Here is a 21,654-nt window from a genome sequence, read left to right as displayed (position 1 = left end):
AAAATTATTATTCTCAAAAAGAAATGAAAATATTCATAGAGAACCATACTAAAAATTCTGTTAAAATTAGGGAGAAATACACTAAATTTCTATGATATTGATTCATATGACGGTTTTTACATGTTTTAAAAAATGTAGCTATTTTGTTGTTCAGTGTAAGTGGAAACACTATTTTTTTGCCTTTACAGTTAAATCAACTCATGTGATTTCTGTTTACACATGGACACACCTATTTTTTCCTATTCCCTAAATCAGGATGTGCTTTCCTGTGTTAAAATCTCAGGAATTAATAATTTCCATCTTATTCCTACTCCTTGAGTGAAAGACCATACTAGAAAAGGAATAATTTTGTGCACTAATAGACATTATTCCTTCTTTGACAAGCTTTATGTGCTGTTAATTTGACAATGTAGATAAATGGATATGTACTTCTGTACAACACTAAAACAGACACAAAAAAAGACAGAAATTAGTAACATTTTTCACATGGCAACACAGCAGCTCAGTCCTTGCCCTCAAGAGATGTAAAAGCCTGGGTTTCCTCAGCTGCCCACGACATGTCAATGGCTGTGGAACTCAGCTCTTGATGTGTTCTGTGCCTCACCAGCACATCACAGTGTCCTCCCTTCTTGAGGTCACTCCCAAGCTCCAGCCATTTCTTTTACTGCATTTCTGCTCAGTCATTTTGGATATTATTATGTACAACTGCTCCAAGAAGCAGGCAGGGGAGAGCAGAACTGCTTAAGGCAATGAAGCATATGGTCTCTTGGAATGAGGATTGTGCTGTGTGGGTAATGTGCAGAGGCTTTGGATTATAGGGAAATATGCAGGGAGTCAATGGAAGGATCAAGGCAGAAATGTCTTTATCTGTTTACTAAAACAGCTTGCCAAAATCAGCATGAAGTACCATGATTATTGTGAAAAACACCCATCACAAACACCCAAAAATCTTCCTCCTCAAAACCACTACCTATGTGATGCTTTCATTTGAGGCTAAATGTGCCCCAAAAATGTCCTACTGCTCCAGGATACCTATGGGAGGCATCTGCCTGTCTTCAGCTCCAGAACTGATTGCAGAACAGCAGGGCTTGAGCCTCTCACAAACACAACACATTTGTGAGTCAGGAAGTCACATCCTCATCCAAGATGGAGCAAAGAGGCACAGAAAGACAAATGAGGCAGCAGGAATCTGCAGTGGAGTCAGAACTGGTGCCAGAAGGCTTGAAGCCCATTCCTGTGCCTCACGTGCAGCCCATGTTTGGAGAAGAACATCTGGCTGGTACCTCTGTCACCGTGAGTCACAGCTGGAAGCTGAGAAGCTCCAAACAACAGCAGTGCAAAGCATGTGAGTTCTGATGGAGGGGATTGTGGCCAACAACAGAGCAGTTTGTCTCCACTGTATGTCACAGTGTGCCCAAAAAATTAGTCATAACCAAGTACCACCTATTTATAACTACTTACTTCTCTGTTTTTAAGTCTGTTGTTTTAGGTATCTGTCAATGAGACACTAAAGGCTGATCCCAAGGCCAGATGGATCCATAATATACAGGCTGCAAAAAATGGATTATGCTGTTACTCACTGAATTTACTCAGACACTGCAGTTTCTACAAGAGCTTTTCCTAAGAAAAAGTGGCATTGCTTGTATTTAAAACAGACCCTCAACAATCCTTTCACCATCTGTTCCAATGACTATACAAGAGAAAAAGCTGACAGCAAAGCTGTATTCTGCTAAACCACCTGTGCCCGTGACTAGAACCAGAATATAATGCAATTTTATGAATTTCCACAGTCAGCTCTGACCCAAAGATCCCCATGTGCTCTGCTCCTATGTAACTGAAAGAGGCTTTCAAGATATATAAGTGTGCAACTGGCACACCAGGAGCCATCCACCTCATATCCATGGGAGCAGTGAATGCAGGAGGAAACCACTGCCCAGGAGCCTCTCCCCTGCACACTGCAGGAAAGGACAAGCCACAAGGCAGAAGAGCCCACACTGCTGCTCCACCACTAATCCCAAATTCCTCCTTCCCCTGCCACTCAAAAATCCCTCCATGAAGACTATCTCTGTTCTGTGGAGTAGGGACAGAAGTTCCATTAAAAATTAAGTTGACCCCAGAATGGGATGTGTTTATGAAATTCCACTTTTCCCTTTGTGCTGTTGAGAGGGAAAAAAAAAAAAAAAGCAAGTATTTGATTTGCTCCAAGTCAGAGGCTTGAAGAAGTCCTAATGTCAATAAACTACAGCAGAAAGCAAATTGCTGTGAGTGCCACTCCTAATGGCATGTAAAGTATAATGAGGCACTATTAATGTTAAAGGAAAAACTACCACTGATTTCAGGGGAAGTGAGATTTCAGTGTGAGCCAGGCATAGCACTCATAAGCTCAATATGTTATTGTTATTCTGAAAACAGAAATTCTCATTTTAGGTGTTCATTTGGGGTATCAAATCTTTTGATTTTGGTGCTGAAAGCCCTACTTTGAGTCCTCATGGATGACTGTGTGTAATTGTAAGGTTTATTGAAGCCAAACCCACGAGCATGCTTCAGTTCCAAAACAACAGTGCTAACCAAAGGACAGTTCTTCACTTGTATGGAAGGCAACTTTTCCCTTAGAGAGTTCCAGGCATTGCCATTTCTCTGGCTAACCACACATATCCTTCCCATTATTTCTTTCAGTTACCACTGAACTCAGTTGGAGGGTTTCACACACACACACACAGACAATGCTCAAATAAATCCTTGAAAATCCTGCTCTTACCCCATATTGAAGAGATAGATGGATAATCCAAGCCCCATGTGGAGGCTGGAAGTTAAAAGGTGTGAAATCAACCTCAGAAGGCAGCACACAGCCTTTATGGCTTTTACATGGCAGATACTTCACCAAGTCTGCTGAAAGAAAGGTTTTTGAATTACTTATGTTCATAAAAGAATTTTATTTCAGAAAGGGGATATTTTTTAAAATAAAAGACTTACCTGTGGCTCTCCTTTTTTTCTACAATGCAACTAAACCCCTAGAAAAGCTCCTGGTCCGGCAGAATCTGCTGCCTAAGCCATGTTGTGCACTTCTGCCATGTAGTCTGATCAATCTGGCCCATGCCCACAAAGGCAAAGATTACTTCCATTAATGAGGAGCAGATTGACAGAATATCTTAACACAGTCTAGAAGTGTTATTAAACCTCAGCATTGCCCACAGTGCTCGCTGTCCACCCCAGGCCAGGGGTATTCAACATCTAATATCAAATGGACAGGCTATGTCAGTGCTTTATAAATTACTGCCTGAAAAGTTCACACAGGGGATGGATGTGTAAAAGGTGAACAGGATGGCAACACAACTTCTAAAGCAAGGTGCTCTTACACATTCACTACTTTCTCCAAGCTTCCAGCACTGCCTCCCTTCTCTCTGAATATCCCTTAAAATGGTGTGTCTGTCTATCAGTCTTCCATAGCCTGGAACACAACCACTGGCAGAAACACTGTTTCCAGTCTACTTTATTTGCTTACATTTTTTAAAAGTAATTTCAGTTTTGTGAATTTTGGTGCTGCTACAACCATTTTTTTTTCTATCAAGACAGATCAGTTCCATTTAAAATATATCAGAGAGAGACACCTGTAACTAGTTTTACCCGACTCTATGTACACAATTACATATACATTATATATATATAGGCATTATATATATACATATAAATATATACACATATATATAAGGCACTGTAAAATGTACCATCACTTCTCCAGGACTGTTTTAATCTGTAAAAGTAGATCATATTTCTTCGTATAATTTGAAATGTTTTTAAACATTTAAGAAATGTTTCAGGGTTAGAGATATCAGCTGTGAAATAAGCCTTATGTTAAATTTCAAGTTATTGTGACAAGATGAACCAAACCAATTTTGACAGTAATTCTAATCTATTTATTGTAAAACTGATTCTCTCTTTTTAAAAGACATATTCACCTGTATAAATAGTTTCCTTTGTCTCTCCTTATTACGCTCCAAAATGTGAACCTAAACTTGTCCTGCAGAATGAAAAGTGACAACAATGAAAAAATTAAATACAAACTTGGATAATTTACTCATTACTCAGAGAGAGGAAAGCTGAGATTGCTGTAAGCCAAGATATCTTTAAATAAAATGTATTGAAACAGATCATGGCCTTATATAATCCTGCTTGATGTAGCCAACATCCATGAAGCCTGGTGATTACAGTTTGGGCCATTTTATATAAAAGGTAATCTCTGCCATGTGAAGACACAACAGCACACAAATATGACTGGCATTTATAATGAACATGCTCGAATGGATCCTTGCTTAATGCAATTAGCCTATATATGCAAATTATGGCATCAGAAATCCTGCAGCAGCTGCAGGGCTTGGCAGCTGTGTGTGTTGTAAGACAGTCTGACAGATCAAATGGACATATTTCCAAAGACTAGAAACAGACAGATGAAGACAGATTAAGAATTGCGCATGTTTGGGATTACTAAACCCACATGACCTGGACAGAATGTATTCAACAAATACCAATATAAAAATTTTTCCAGTTACTCTATGGCAGTGATTCAAAATTTGTGCTGGACCACAGGCTCCCTATTAACCCCACAACTTAAATAAACAGTACAGAAAACTTCATTTAGCGTTGTTTCATGGACCACTTGCTGTGACCTCCCAAACATGATTCATTGGTCACAGCTGGGAGACACTCTTGTAAAGACTCACCATATCTCCTACTCTACCATAGGCATCTTGAAAATGAGATTTAACGTGCAGTCACTTTTTTGAATATTTTGCCAGTTTAGTCCTTTGCACTGGAACTGGCCTTTCCAGTTCTGCTCTTCCAGTTCAGGTTCGGCACAAGTGGAAGTGAGAAACGGCAGCGCACCGTGAACCATCTCAGCAAACAAATGCAGCTGAGGCAGAAACAGACACTTGAAAATACTGAAGTGACTCAAAGGTTTAAAAAATATATATGTATTACGAGAGCCACAAAAAAGGTTACAGACAGAGCTCCACAAAGCCTGCACGGATACATTCCAACAATTCAAGGTGGCAGAACAGGTGAAATACAGACCATAAAAACGGTTCGACATTAACTTTCCAGACTGTCAGAGACAGAAAAGCTTGACCCCATCTTTCCCACACACACAAAAAAATATTGACTATATATATATCTCTCTATATATCTCTAGTCTGGACCACAGATATAGTCCAAAGAAAACCACATTGCAATTTCCATATTAGGCTTGTAGGAGAGCAGGCATCATCTGAGGAACGTCCACTGTCAGGCCCGGGAGGGATCCTCGCGGGCTGAGTTGACACAACATCACGCTTGGTTAGAATGAGAACAGCAACACCCCACAGCTCATGTGCTGCACATGGCTACCAACACAGAGCTCTGTGCAACCCCCCGAGCTGGCTGAACCAAACTGAGTAAATACATTTGTTTTGCTTAATTAAAAAAAAAAAAAAAAAAAAAAAGAGCAGATGTAAGAAAGATATTAGGGCAGTTCCTGCTATCACCTTCCTTAAAAATTCAAGACTTGAAGACTTCTTTAATGTACTTGCTTACAGACATGTTTTGAGACTGTATTAATGATCTTCAGGAAAATATGCCACCCTGAGGCTTTTTCCCTTGTTCACTTCAGGTTATGTCTGCATCCAGTTTTGACATGGGGGCCAAATGCTGGTTGTCTGTCAGTGCAGTATTTGGCCCGGAGTTTCAAAGTCTTTGCTATTCAGACTTTCCTATGAGGTCAACAAACAAAGTAGTAAAAAAAGAAAATATTAAGGCTTCAAGTAAAAATATTTTCTCTCTCTCCCACCCACGTAGTAAGGTACATTTAATTCCATAATACTCAATATATTATACAACTAAAGATATAGAGATCCAACTTTTCAAGGCAGAAAAGTACTACAATGAAAACCTGGAGGCTAAATGGGAGCATATGAACAGGGAACAAACGGATAATAAAATGCAATATGCAATGAAAACTGATGCGTAAACTAAAAAAACCTATTGCTCTTTTTTAAATAAGTAATACAATCCACAGCTACAAATAAAAACATGTTGAAAATATTTAAGACTTTTGAAACATGAAATAAGCATGACAAAAATAAAAAAGCTACTTTACAGGATGTGTTAACTCGTGCTGGATTTTCATGGCTGATCCCCACCTACTATAAATTAGCATCAATTAAATGAGCTTTCATGGAGCCACACTAATTTATACAAGCTGAAGATTTGGCCTGCAGTGTCTGTAAAAAACAGGGTATCTTGACAGAAGAACCTTACTGCTGATCTGTAAACTGCTTAAAGAACTATGCTTTAATATGGGCTGGATTCTGCTCAAAAATTAGATTTAATAAATAGGTCCCCAGTCCCACAACAGGAACTATGGAACAGACACTTACATTTATGAGTAAATAGCTGCAGGTTCAGTGCCTTGGATGGAAATGAGGCTGGATTTGCTGCATGCAATCTCCTGTTAACAGTTCTGCTTAGATTATTCTTTCAGAAAATCTGAATCATTTACTCCAGGCTATGTGCACTGAATTAAATGCAAACCTCAAAAGGAAAAAAAAAATACTTTGGTACCATTGTAAACCTATGAAAAAGTTGAATGTCTCTCAACTGTGGGCAAAACTACTCACAAGATACATAATCCTTACTGCTGAACCTGTACTGACACAGTGCATCATTTTTTTCTCCCTTACCCCTTGTGAACTATGTCAAAATAACCCTGGATATTAGTGCTTTATACACACAATACTGTGTTTAGTCTTACTGAGAAATTCTCTCATGAACTAATGTAGTTAACTTCAAAGGCTCTTTGGCCCTTCAAGTTCCTCAGTAGCTTTTTCATTTATAAATGCAAGAGAAAGAGCGATCAAAGTGGAGCATCACTGGGATGCAAATCTCAAATATTACATTGGTGCAAATTTTCAGCCTTGCTTGCATGAATTTCATGTACGTATTCAAAGATACATGATAAAATGTGCCCTTGTCTCACTCCCTAATCCCATGTGTTTCCTACCCCCTCTTTTTCAGGGCTTACATATGGCATACATGATACTTTAAAAACAAGTAATTTTGTGATACTCTATGCACCAGAGTGAATTCCAGTCCTTAAAGAAGTACTGCATCTTCCTGAGGAGTTAACATCAGGGTAGACTGCAGATTAACAACAGTTAAAGATGGAAGAAATCTGTAAGGCCATCTGGTCTACCTCTTGTCCCTACAGACTCACCTCTCACAGAAATTTTTAATGACTTGTCCAAATACAGTTTGACTGTCCTAAACAGTTTGTCCAAAACTCTGCTTGGAAGACTATTCACTGCCCCTTCCTCTCCATCTTTTCTGCCCCATTCCAAATGTAGAGCATTGGTTACCAGTGACAACCCTTGGATTTACCTTTGGTTTTACAACTTTTAAGTAACATATTTGTAAAATTCTGATACTCAATTTCCACTTCATTGCTTAGCCAGTGGCATGTTTTAGCCCTTTAAATCTTCTCCTTAGCCAGCCCATCCAGTTCTTTAATATATATTGCTCCATCTATACCTGATCCAGTTTGCCAGCATCCTTCTGGTACCATGGTGCCTCCAACTAAAGACAATGTTCTACATGCCAGTGAGCAAATCTGCACAGAAAGACTATTGCTTCTCTGCTCTCCAATATCCCTACACCAGGCATTTAAAATATCACCAAGGCAATAAAATGCACACTGATTTCTATTTCACTCTCTCAGAACTTTAGCCTATTGCAGATGCATTGCTTTCCATGTTTCTTCCTTCAGGCAACATAGAGCGTTACACAGAGAGATTATTAACTTTCTTATGTTCTCTTCAACCTTTGTCTCCAAAAAATAATGTGATATACAAGGGACATAATAACCATGTATTGCAGCAGATGTCAAGATTCATCAAATCAAAATATAAATTGTAACCAGGCAAAATTAAGGTCAATATTTGCCTTCTGGAATAATTAACCTCAACATACATGAAAACAAATAAGATATTATTAACACATTCTGAATTCCTACCAAATACCTGGAGAGCTTTCCATTATAGTCAAGGACTGAAAAGGATTTAACCCCTTGAAACTAATATCCTGAAAAATGATGGATTTAGATCTTTAATCAAAACTATTCACCAAGAGAACCAGGTGGGAAGTCGAGGTCTTGTATGCTGACTGGCTCAGTGATAAATAATAATTTTTAGTGACTTTGGCAACAGTCGCTCAGGATATTCTTAATTGCACACATGATCTGGCAATTTAGCATTGGTCCAGATCTCAGTACTTTTGACTTCTGAGGTGGTAACTGAATGGTAAAGAAAAGGAGATAAGGAATAGAGAAATAAAAATCCATTTGTCCCAAAATTAGCTTTGCCGGAGTCCTCATATTTTTGACAAAAGTAATGCACCCCTTTCTTGGTTTTTACGGTAAAGTTGTCTTTAAATCCAACAAAGTAAGTGTAGTTTTCTGGAGACAGGAAAAAGAAACCTCAGAATGTTAAATAGATTTGATTGATATTATTTTAAAAAGTTGTTCCCCAGGGGGGAAAAACCCAAATTGAAAATCCTTTGTCTAACAGTATTGAAGACCAGAGGGAATGTGCTAGTAATTAGGCAGACAGAAAATTTATATCCTTTAGATGCACGCTTGGCTCAGTTACACACACTGTAAATTCGACAGCTTATGATAACCTTGCTGCGGGATTACACTGACGGCACCAGGGCAAGGCAGTAAACTCTGTTATTGCCTAAATCCAACAGGTAAGGAGGGTGCAGGGAAAGCAGCTGATGGCTGTTTAAAATGTGTTTCCATCTGAACATTTTTTTCTCATCTGCTTGGTTTTGTTGCTGGGTCAGAGAAGCCTTTCAAACCCAGAGGGAGCAGGAGGTCAGTGGCAGATCCTCGCCAGTGCTGCGGTCCTTTTCCATGGAGACAAACACGCGCACACACACACAACTTCACACACAGGGAGACCAATGGCAGACAGGGAGAAGCTGTTGCTATCCTTTCTCCTGCCCCCATCCAGGACCAGGGAGGCTTTTAAAGAAGACATGGTGTCTGCAGCCCAAGTGGCCTTGCCTTGTTCCTTCCCAGGAGGAGGAACCTGAGCTGCAGTGCCCGGGGGACGAGGAGAAGCTCCTGCCCAGGGCAGGGACCCCACTTTCCACGTCAGCAGGAAAACAGCAGTCGGTCCTCTGGCTCCTGCCAGACACATTGCTGGCCAGAAGAACTGGGAAGGGGCGTGGGAGAACTGACTGATCCTGGCTGACTGAACTGTTTCACAGCACAACTGGTACACAACAGAGTGGTTGGACAGACACGCGCACCATGGCTTTAGCGCTCTCTTGCAGGAAGGAATTCCGCTCGGTGTGGTCTTAGGTCGTAGCCAGTTCCCGCCTGTCGGTTCAGGAAGAGTCTGATAGACTGTACAATTTTATTATTCCCTCAAGAATAAGGCTGCAGCTGGTTTTTGGCCAAAAGAGAAAGATGAAAACAGAACAAACCCAAAACAAGAAAAGGAGAGTGGCCGACTGCTGCTGCTCCTTCTTTGTTGTTGTTTGAGTCTTCACAGTGCTCCTAGCTTCATGGCTGGCTGAGTGGATGGCTCTTTGTTTTTAATTCATTTTATTTTACACTGAAATTTCATAGGTTGTTCCACCAACTCCAGACACCTTCTTAACATTAGAGTGTCTAGCAGGGCTGACTGGTGTCCCCTGGGAACTTGATGTTGAACCCAGCCTGGCTATTCCTTTTGGCTGTCCATTTATTTTACTGTGAGGTGTCTTCAACTGCATGTCATCCCTGCATCAAAAGAAATATCAAAAGATGCAATATTAGTGATAAAGTGTCATACAGAATGGCTTCACTCAGAATACCCCTGTCACCCTGAGTTCCCAGCATTGCAAAATACTCAAGCCTGGGAGCAAGCTGGTTGAAGCCAGTGCATTTGATGAAAAGCCACTGAAATGAGAGAATTAATTTGGCCATTAGGTTAGTGGACCACGCCTGAGTAATATTTGTTAATTTAATTACTTGCTTAAATGCTTTGTTGTTCCAAACTAATTGCATAGGCATTTGTAGGACGCAGGACAGTTTAACTGTTACCACTGCTCACCACTGACCTTAAGCCAAACTGTGTTTTAAAAGCAGAAACAAATTCTCAGAAAAAACATTTCCCAGTTAAATATCCAGGTAAACAAAACTTTGTTGCTCATCTCTGAAACAACTTGTTTGCACTTAACTTCAGGAGATCTACAGTCATAGTTCTTCCACATTTCTGTAAGTTTTCCAAAACTGTTGGATAACGGGAGAGAGAAACCTGGGTTCTAAACCAGAGGCCAGCATAGCACAATCAGTACCAGAGACAAAGGAAACTTAAGATATTTCTGAAGAGCTGCCCTCAAGGTCCCAGCTAAGCTGAAATACTGCATCCTCAGCAGGATCATGATCTTTTCAAGCTTTGCAAGCTCCATGGCTTCCAGAAGGAAAACAGAAGCACATGCAGAAGCTGCAGCTGAGCATCTTGCTCAGGTGGCAGTTACTGAGGCTTTCAGCACAGCAAATCCTTTCTCTCCATGCTTTCTCACAGAAAGGAAGGAAGCAGCAAGGCCTTAAGGTAATATCATGAAGTTCTGTGCTTTTATCAGCAGTTCTGTACTATGGACACTCAACACTGCTAAATACAGAGCTCTCTATGCCAAGCAACAGGATCTCAGCCTGTTTCCCTCAGTGGAGGGTATGTTGCACAAATAGGATCGCAGCTCTGCCTCTGTACCCACACAATGTCTGGGTCAGCAGACTGCAAAGTAGAACAGTTCCACCCTTTTGTGCCCAAGGGAAGGAATAATCTGCCTCACACCTTGGAAATAATTCCCTAGTTCAGCTATGACTATGACCATATAACTATGAATTTACAGCAAAACTGACCACCTGCAGTTCAAGATACAGCAGAAGTGCAAACATTTTGTCATGATGAGGTTGCTGTGGGGGTGTGACAGAACTGAAGAGCACCCACAAACCTCCCACCATGATGGCCCACAGCAAACACCTCCTCAGGGTGTGCCTCCAGCGCAGCTCCAGCTCCAGCCCTTGCTCACAAGCAGATTCCCAGTGCTCTCAGCCCCTCAAGCAGTACATACCTCTGTGCTCCCACTGACTGCACCTCTGTGATTTCCACAGTGTTTACAAACGACACAGCCTTCGGGCCTCCGTAAGAGGGTGACCTAGGCATCCCTGTGGGGGACGATGGGACCTGGTGGCCTGGGGATTTGTAGGAGCCATTGCTCACCCTGCCCTGTAGTGCTTGATGGGATTGCACATTATTATTGGCTAAATCAGCTTGCAGAGAGGTTGTGGAAGTCCTTGGGGCTCTTGTCATTGCACTTGAGAGTGAAGACACTGAGGACTGCAGTATAGGGTTCCTTGTGCTAAAGCTGCTGGCAGCCATCAGATTGTCCCTGGATCCGTATCTCATGGCCATGCTGCGCGGGTCTTCCGAGAGCGTGCTCACTTGCTGAAGGCTGTAGGAGCTGGGCGTGTCATAGACACCTGAGTCTGCAAACACCGAGTCAGGGTGCGAGTGGAGGAGCTTCTCCCTCTCTTCCATCTCTTTCCTTTCCTGGATGGATGCCATAATTGTCTTGGAGAGGTTATCATAGCGCACTGGAGAGGGGTCTCGCTGATGCGGGGCCGGGCTGCCCAGCACCGGGCTGAAGCTCTGCGGGGGCTGGCGCTGCAGCTCGCTGCCCCGGAGGTGGCACATTTTGGCTGACAAATATGGGGAGTGGTACCCAACAGAGCTGACTGCAGAATGGGCAATGCACTTCCTCCCCGAGGGAGACATGGGGTTCAGCAAACTGTCATAGGAAAGACTCCCATTTCTGTTTGACAGGGAATTGGGAGAAAAGATGCTTTTGTAAGGGGTGGAAGCCGCTCCTTCGGACTTTATTGGATGAAGGGGCACTTTGTCTGTCCCTCTCCTGCCAGCAGATTTCAGGCTCAGGGATCGTGAATTGATGGCAAAGGAATCTATCTGGAGTGGGGAAGACTGATAGGTCTTGTGGAGGGAGCTCTTCCGGTAGCTGGGGATGTCCAAGCTGGGTTCGGACTGGTAATCAAGGCTCCTGCCATCCTCTTCTATCAGAGCCCCTTGACTGTGTCCCTCCTGCAAGGTGATCTAAAACAGAGGTGATGTGAGAAACAGAAGCCAGTGACATGTAAGTACAGGTTTTCTCTCTTGGTAAGTGCATGGGAAGGACAGAGCTGAAGGTCTTCCCTCTGACTGTCAGCCCAGGTTCATTGCAAGAAAATCTCCTGACTCCTGTTCAACATATGGATTAGCACCTTAGAAGCAAGGAGGAGTTGTTCATAGTAAGTGCTAAATAATATTGACAGTAAAAAGTAAGTTAAGACATGGACACTGAAAACACTGAATGAGACCTAGGCTGAGACTCAAGTCTCAGTCAAGGTAAATCAGGTTGTTATCTGATAATACTGCCCTTGGAAAAAGCACTGCACTTCACATTTTCTACAAATACCTCTTGAGTTGAGGGATGTCTGGTCTTGTGTGCTGAGACAGAAATATTTTGAGCTTCATTTCAACACGCTGGGGACCAGCACACTCTTATCCACTCTACTCTGCACTATGAATATTCAGTAATTCTGAATTTCTGGTCATAGGTCTTCAAAATTAGGCACTTAACCTTAATTAAAGCCAAGAGGCTCCTTCCCACCATTTAGACAATGAAATGAAGCAATTTTCTCTTTTTTATTGCCTGTGTAGGAGAAAGTGGTCACATCAGAAAAGGAAACAAAGCCCATAGTTTATTTATGTGCTCTAAAACCAGATAGGATTTCACTTTGTTTTACTCTGTGAAAATTGCTCAGAGTTCTGTTCACTTAAAATGCCATTCTGTGCTAAGCAAATAGTTTTCACTGTTATTTTTAAGGAAGAGTTTCCATAATCCACAATAAATTTGCTACACTGGCTGTGCAAACAAAGAGTTATTATCAGTCACATATTTAATCAGAAATGCAGTTGGCACAGCTTGTTCTTTAGTTTCTTTTAAAGGCAAGCTATTGAAAAGAATAAACTGAATAACCCCTGGTTTATTGTGGATTTTTTTAAAAAGCTTTTTCCTTTCAGCTAGAAGATAGAGAAATATGCAAAACAGCTCAGTCTCTTCTAGAGCATGGTGCTAAATTTGGCCTTCTCTGGAAAAAGGAGACCAAGTGAGAGCCTGTAAAGGAGGATGAGAGCAATGACGTAGCTTTTAAGTATATTTGTGCTACTTATCCTTGTGTCCCAATGCCTCTCTCCTAGCAGCTTTCACTGCTCAAAAGCAGAATTACACTGACAGGCTGAAGAACTGATACAGAACAGACACCATGGCATTCCTCACACAGCCCAGTCTCTTTCCCTCTGTACCTCCTACTTAGGCTTGGCAGACAAATCCATGCCCTCCTATCAGCTTCACCAGGTGAACCCCATTTTATGATACTCCCAGCTGACTACTAGAGAACTGTGACTACTGTAAAACTGAACAAGGCCCCAGGGTTTGCACACCAGCCAGCAAGAGCAAGCACACTGTTTTGGGGTAGGATTGAAACAGCAACCCTCAGAGTGAAGGTGCTGTTCCCTGTTACCACGTCACAGCACTGGCCAGTGCCCTGGCCTAATCAGAACCTGCCCTGTATCTATATTGCATCTCTGGCTGTGCCCTGAATGAACACAACAAGCCTACCTTCCTTGGCTCTCTGACTTTTGGCATTATGACTCAGAATGCTGTGCCTTCCACAGCTCAAAATTGCTAGATGATGCCTGTAAATAGACTATTTTGAACTGGATGTCAAACCATTTTTCATGTAATAAAATGAAAATGATAGGATATTAAACTTTTTGGATACAGTGAACACACTGTTCTTGTGTTCCCTCTCATAAGCCACTTGTTTCTTCATTAAGTGGACAAATCCAGAGAATGAGATTTACTATTACTGCAGTAAGACTAAAACTTACACTTGGTCAAAGCTGCAATTCCACTATCTATCACCATCTTTCTTTTCAAAATGAGAAAGATTCAGGAAAAGCTTTCCTCGCCATTTAAAGAACATTCTGTCTTATTACAGTGTTGCAACAGTCAATTGTTTTTATCTACCATATTTTCCTTTCCTTACTTCTTTCATAATACTCCTTCCTATAACCTCCTTCTTGTTATTCCAGAGAAGGACCTGATGAAATTAATTTTGAGAAAACTGCACTGTGTGTGGTATGTGTTTTTTAAGGGTGTCTCCACTGGTGCATGAAGACTTGGATACATATTGCAAATATACAAATTAGACCAGTGATTTTCCAAATGCTGTTCTCAGGTCCCAGGGGCCAAGGAATATTTGCAATAAATCCATGAGAAATAAGTTTCATAACTTCTAAGCAAAAGAATAAACTGTCAAAATTCCACAGCAAATCTGTCTAACTGTTTGGACCTCAGTTTTCTTGATGGGTGAAAATGATGCCAAGCGTTAGAAAGCTTTTTTTTTTTCCATATAACCCAAATGCACTGAATAGGTGCTAAGGAAGGTCAAATGTGAGGAGTCCTCTGTTAATTTTCACTAAAATATCCCTTGGGATGCTTTAAAAGTTCTTTCTATTTTGCAAGCTGACATCTTAAGGAATCAGTGAGTACACTGAGTGTTGGCTAGAGGGTCTGATCCAGAGAAGCACTCAGCATGCCCAGCTCCCTCTGAAGGGAATGTGAGGTGGCACCTCTGCCAGGAGAAGCCAACAGGAGGTGACACTTCTCGGCACCCCAGGATGAGGCTGAGACACCGGAGCAGCGGCAGCGCAGCCTGGCAGAGGGACAGACGTGTCAGCAGGGGGAAGCTGCGAAACCAGACATGTTTCCATAAGGAGCACAGTGAAAATGATACACTGTCACACAACAGTGCCAAGCTTTGTTATTTACTTTTCCACTCTGGCCCTCACTGGAGCCCTGCAGGGCGTTCCTCCTCAGCTCCACACTGCCTGCGCTAGCTGGGGCAGAAACTCGGGGCGCGCTCACCTGCTCGGCCGTGGCGTGGTAGTGGACTTTGGGATTGTTGCTGAAAGCTGGTCGGTATTTGTACATGGCAGGAGTGGGAGGGCTGATCAGTTTGGGTGAGAGGCCACCTTCTGCAAAAGAAAGGAAAAAGGACTTTCTATTAAAATGTATGTGGACAGAAAGCTGTCAGCTGTGATTCATTGCCATCCATCGTGCTCTGCAAACAGATGTTCTGGAGAGAATAGAACTTGCTGTACTTTGTGTAGCATTCCACCAAAATCAATGGGGTCCCTATGGCAGTAACAGCACATTGCTAACACATCAGCCTTCTACAGAGAAGAAGAAACAAGACACAATATATTGAATGGGGTGACATGTTTTGGTGAGTAGAAATTTTGCCTAATTTGAAATTCTAAATATTTGGGTTGGATTCAGCTACTAGTTCTGTCTGAAAAAAAAAAAAAAAAGGTTTTTTTAATAGTATCAAAGCATAAAGTTCACATTTTTACGAATGAAATAATTCAGTTTGTAATGCCTAAGAATTTCATGCTAATATTTCTGATTCCTTAGATTCTTTAGACATTTTTAATTTAAAAATTGATTTAAGAAAGGGTTTAAAAGAGTTTATAAACTCTGCAAAACTGACATGAAAAATTAAACCTAGGCTTGAATAAGCCACTTCAAGCCAGCTTTTCTCTCCTTTTCCTGCTGTTAATTCTCCTAGTCTGGAAATATTATAAATAGGAAAAAATCCTTCACCCAGATCCCATGTTTTGAAAGAATACAAGAAACATTTCAAAGAGGCTAAAATAGTTTCTTATAAATAAAAATAAAACACTGATCATGCAACTATACCTTCACTGGTGCCCAGCTGCCCTTTCAGCTCAGAGTACTTGCTTGGATCTCCTTTGGGTGGGAGAGGTGGTTGCACATCCATACTCTTATCCTCCAGACCTTCCAGGCTGATTTTAGACTGGAAAAGATCCAAAAAAAATCAATCGTTACATGAAACTTGGTTAAATAACAGCATGTGGCAGAGTGCTGGATGTACCAAAGAACCAGAACTACCCATACCTATAATGAAAAACAGGATTTAGCATTCACTGCAGGCAAGGACTGCCACATGTAAAATTAGCATTGTCATAACCAGCCAGTAGAATTTTAAATGCACTATCCTGGTCTACTTGGCAGGCTAAGTACTATAATCATCATGCTAATTAATATGTGGTAGAAGACAATAGTGCTTTCTAGCATTTTTCAGCCACTTTCCAGGTAGCTCTCAGCAAGTAACTATCCAAAGTTACTTCCAAAGGAAGTAACAATCCACAAAAATCTTGCAAGTTGGCTTCGTTTGAATCCCACTTTTTATGGGACTAAATAAATCCTTCTTTATTATTCATGACAGGAGAAACTGAAAAGAGAACTCAGCTTCTGAGTCAATATTCCTTGCCCTTGACCACAAGCCTTCCTGCAGCCTGGAAGCTCAGAGCGTTCTCTGAAGTAGAACAGCTGACCTGCTCTGGTGGTACAAGGGTTCATTAAAATTAATTTTAACACCAAGAGGTGACAGCTCTTGGGACAGAAATTAACTTCTGCAAAGAACAGGCAACTCTTCCAAAAGAAGCCCAGAGGGATTCCATGCTAGAGCTGCCTGTTACTGGATCAAGAGCTGCTGTTACTGAACCTGCATTACTTTCAGAGCATGAAGTACATGACAAGGACACAAACTCTAGTTTCTGCATCATCTCAGAGAGATTTGTCAATGACAGACTCATTCCCAGGCTTGATAATGCTCAATCCCTGCCCTCCAAAAGCAGAGCTTGGAGATTCCTTCACCTTGCTGCGGTTGAGGTTGGCTTGGATGCCATTGTCGCTGATCTTCACCGTGATCTGTCGCTCGGACAAGTCTGGTCTCAGGAAAGGAGGCTTCACACTCACAGCTTGCTTCTTCTTGGGCTCAACCACATACCTGATGAATTGTGCAACACTCATCATTAAAATAAACAGTAACCTCAGAACAAGGCTTAAAAATCTTCCCACTTCCAGGTTATGATTTAAGAACGTGTCAGAATCTAGGTAAGAATCTCAATTTATTTCAGTGCATGTAATAATTAAGCAGCAATAAAAAAAAACAGTAATTAGTGAGCGAAAGGAGAAGATGCATTGAAAAAATCAGCAATTTTTTAAACACTAATGGACAAGAGCACGAAGAGAGCAAGAGAGGCCTGCCACCAACAGAAGTGACTGACTACATCATCCCAGTTAACATGAAACAGCTGCCCTGTGGTGGGAGTCAGTGACTGGGGAACAAGACCCAGCACATGGGGAGTTACCATGGAGAAGATGATGTGCTGCCAGTTCTAACTTACCACATGGTGACTTGTTTCTGTAGCATGTTTAGTGTTCAAATAAATGGAGGTAAAAGAGACTGCCAAGTCTATAGGAAGCAAAAAATCTAAGAGGAAACGGCTGATTTTAGATATCTAATTCCCTCCAGTGGAATAGAGTTCTCTAAGTGCCCAGTGTCTGTACAATGCCTAAATATCAATACACACACCAGCTTTCTTGTTTTATGTAGTGAACAGGACATTCTAGTAGTGATGGCTTGGGGACCTTCAATATACAGAACAATCTGAACAGGTCTTCAAAAAACACCAATGTTCTGCTTGTTACAATTCTGTGAATAGCCATGATGATGGTACTCACAACCCCTCTCTTAACACAAGTGTCTCACAGCATTTAATACCCAGCTCTTCTTATCCACCTTGACCTGACTTTCATGTTTTGGAAGGTTTGAGAAGCAGCTACTCCAATGTCCTTAACACAAGTAACAGTCCTTTAGAAATTATTTGTTGTATAACAAAGGGGGGAAAAAGGCAGGTAACAGTGTCAGGGTCTGGAATTGTTCAACACCCTAAAAAGGCTCAAATAAGTCTTGTAGTAAGATTATGAACATGTTTGCAGGCTGGACAGCTCAGCACCTAGAATTATTTATAGTCCATCTGATCTACTGCATTAAGATCCTGATTTCAAAATGTGAAACGATAAATCCATTTCCCCAAAAATAGAAAGCCATAAATAAAATCTCAAGTTTCGTGATGTAGATCTCATTGATAATCTGTTTTATGATAATGAAAGTGCCAGTGAGATTGAAAACCACAGCAGCCTTAAATTAGATTTAAGTCTTAAGGAGAAAGGCTGATTTTAGCTTCCTTCCTTTTCCCCAGCAGACTGGACATTGCCTGTACAGTGCAAGAAGTAGTGTGGGCAATATGATAACATATGGATATTTACCTTGTTACTGAAATCCACTGGATAAACAAGCTGGTGAAGACAAGGGTATGAGCTTGACATAATTTGACAAGCTCATTCCAAAAAAATATTTCTGGGATTAGGGTGGTAAATTACAGGTTACAGCCGTGCAACAGGGAGGCAGCTATCACAGAGCTCTACCTTCAGGACTGTTTTGCTTTGCTTTCCTCTTATTCCATCAATGATCCTTGGCTTGTGAGCCCAGCCAAGCACATTTCTCCCCCTGGCCCAACAGGGACTCTTGCTCCCTCATTCCAGCTGAGAGCATTTCTCTTACCTGGGAGCCAAGGGGCTGCAGAGCACATGTTCCACGTTTCCACAGCATCCGCGGGTAAAAGGATTCACTCCCCCACGGAACTTCCCTGTCACCTGGAAACATGTTCAGGACAGTGCTCAAACCCCTGGTTATATAAAAGTCATCATCCAAGCCTCAGAAAGCCAAGAACAAGTCTGACCCTTCTGTCCTTCCCAAACAGATCATTTTTCTTTGAATGTTGCACTTTTTCACTCCAGCTCTAACACACCACCTCTGTCAGCTAATTCCAGCTAGGAAGCACTCCACTCAAGATCCTTCCCAAAAGGACATTGCTAAATATGACTGGATTTCAAAGTGATGTGTTCACCTCTCCATGCTGCTCCCAGCCAGACATCCTGTTTGGGTCTCTTTCATTCCCATCACTTCCCCTCCTCTGCCTTGTCGAGTCCCCTCCAAACCAACAGCAAAGTCGAATCAATGTTCCCAAATGCTGGATGAGAGCAATGTTTCCTCTCTCTCAGATCTCATCCTGAGCAGCAATCAGTACAAACCACTGCCTTACGTGGGAGGGTGCCAGGAACTCCCTGGTGATTACAATGTTTGCTTGTAAATGAGCAGGTTTAATAAAAGCCAAGCCTCATTAGACTGGCGAGATCCATTCAAGGCTTCATAAGCATTATAAAGAGTTTGTACTCTACAGGCACATGCTCAAAAGTCACCATATGGGGATAAACACCAATAAAGCCAGGGAGATTAATAGTGGTTGCCATTAAAAGCATTACTGTTGTTGTTGTTTGCAAGTAAAGCATTTTAATCAGCTCATAGTTCTGATCTAGCAACAAGTTTACACAGCACCAGAAATACTTTAATAACTTGCACATAAAATAACAACAATTAAATGATTCTGCAATATATTATGCTGGCCTTGTTGATATAACATAAAGCTCTTTAAAAGGCCAAGAGAGAGAGGCTGGAAGTTCTGAGATTTGGAAGAGCAACCTTTTGATGAAAACAGGGGTCTGGGACATTTGGCACGTCTGCATTCAATCCTAGGCTCACACTGACTTGTGCCAGATGCTGGCAAAGCATTTCATATCTCTGTATTTCAAACACGATATGAAAATAAAATTTCTCCAACTCCCAGATTACAGTACTAATTATATCAGTTTGGTTTCTAAAGTAGTTTGAAAATCACTGCTAGAAAGCAGTCTAAGAAGGAAGGGTATTTATTTACTCTATTCAGAGACTAAAAATACCAGGATATGAGCAGATGTTGGGTTATGGGTTATTTTCATTCCATAAAAGAATTTCAGAGGCATTCAGAAAGCTCAGTAAACATCTAAACCCAGCCACTATGCACTTTTCAATCACAGTCTGCCTACTATGAATGCTTAGAACTTACAAACTCCAGAATGAATAAACAACAAAAATTTACAGAAAAAACCCAAAAATGTCTGTACCACTGGCCTATAAAATGTACTGGGAAAAGAGAACAAGATAAGCTGAGCATATTGCAACTGCAAAGCTGACAGTAGATAACTACCAGTGTGAGAAAAGAGAATCAGCACTGAGACTGCAGGAGAAAAGAGAATGTTTTAGAACAGTGGCAAAGCCAGGAGCAGATCTCATATCCATCTCTCCTGGTCTGGTGCTCTAATTACTTAGATATGCTTCCTCTGAAAGGACCTCAGGGCTGGGAACATCCATCCTTCAGTTAGAGATAACCTCTACATATGACTAAGCAGAAATTAGGACCAGATTATATTTAATTTTCAAAATGGCATGGGAAGATGTAATAAATCTCAAGTGGTTTGGTAGCTCAGGAAACCAAACCAAGCTAGGATACATTTTCCAATGGTTATTTCGATCACGGAAAAATACTCAACCTTTCTAAATTCTAGTGCAGCCACAAACATATGAAGTTAAATTTAACATTTTTTAAAGTTAAATTGTTCCTTCTTTTCCAGCCTAAAATTTTCATGGAGAGTTTATATCACTGCACAAAGACAAGCCTAAGGCAAAATACAATTTGGGCTGTGAAACCAAAATGCCCTGTATTTCATGCTACTATTGTTAGCACTATCAAATCTAATACTTGGCCAAAATTAATTTTAAAATGAAGAGCAGATGATTCTGAGCAGGACAGAGAAAAGCATTTGAAGACGACAGCTATGGAAGCTTGCTTTGTTCAAAGGCCATGTTAGGCAACTGTTCAGGATGACTTCAGATTCCTTGCTTATGTAAACCTCCCACACTCTTCTGGATAAGAGTTTTTATTGTCTCTTGTGGGATGGAGACAATGTCATCTCAGTTTACAAGGGCCTGGCCTCAGACAGATGTTTTCATCGCTCACAGCCTGCCCAGGAGCCAGACAGCTCCACAGCATGGAGCCATCAGCCCCCAGGACAGCCAAAACTGCTCAGTGGGAGCTGCAGAGCACCCATGGGGGCAAGGGCAGCAAAAAGCCATTTGAAATAAACCTCAACCACAAGGGAAAAGAAGTATGGTGGGGAAAAAAGTGAAAAAACCCCAGATGTGAGGGGCACTTTGGAGCTGGAGCTGTGGAAGGGTAAAGCACTGGAATGCACAGAGTTCATGAGCCTTGGGATGAGGGCTGAGACCAGTGCCACACCTGCAAACTGCCCTTGGGGTGGCAGGGACCTGTTATTGATCCCATCACATTGATCTCTATCAGCCACACCAAGCCATTAATGGGCACATGAATGCAGGTCTGCATCAGCCACAGGGATGTGGGTCATGGACATTTGAGTAACTGCAGGGGAACTGGAACTTTCCAGGCTTTTTGGCACAAATGTTGGCACTTAGCTTGGAGAAGCAAAGCAAGCTGGGTCCAACAGCACTCTGTGTGTGTGAGTTCATATGCATGAGAACAAGAGAGACACAGAGGGAGACAAAGAGCTCACTCAGACCCTACTATGGGCAGTGAGGGCTTGCTGGGGGAGCTCAAAATACCAGGAGAGGGGGCAAATGATTTAATATTTTCCTTTCTCTTTCACTCAATCTCATGGATTGTTCAG

General features: G+C 41.6%; 1 protein-coding gene across 1 annotated transcript in view; it reads right to left on the bottom strand.

The window, feature by feature from the left end:
• Positions 1-5,484: 5,484 nt before the first annotated feature.
• ZDHHC8 (zinc finger DHHC-type palmitoyltransferase 8) overlaps positions 5,485-21,654 on the bottom strand; it is a 109,412-nt gene continuing 93,242 nt past the window's right edge. The window contains exons 6-11 of the mRNA XM_066562412.1: positions 18,638-18,729; positions 16,885-17,017; positions 15,904-16,021; positions 15,070-15,179; positions 11,155-12,191; positions 5,485-9,817 (exon numbers count right to left, since the gene is read on the bottom strand). Of these exons, the coding sequence (XP_066418509.1) occupies positions 9,646-9,817; positions 11,155-12,191; positions 15,070-15,179; positions 15,904-16,021; positions 16,885-17,017; positions 18,638-18,729 (1,662 nt within the window). The 3' untranslated portion in view covers positions 5,485-9,645. The remainder of the gene's footprint in view (positions 9,818-11,154; positions 12,192-15,069; positions 15,180-15,903; positions 16,022-16,884; positions 17,018-18,637; positions 18,730-21,654) is intronic.

Source organism: Molothrus aeneus, chromosome 18, assembly GCF_037042795.1.
Source record: "Molothrus aeneus isolate 106 chromosome 18, BPBGC_Maene_1.0, whole genome shotgun sequence".
NCBI lineage: Eukaryota > Metazoa > Chordata > Aves > Passeriformes > Icteridae > Molothrus > Molothrus aeneus.
Note: the sequence above shows the minus strand (reverse complement) of the source record. Positions and strands in the feature narration are given on the sequence as shown.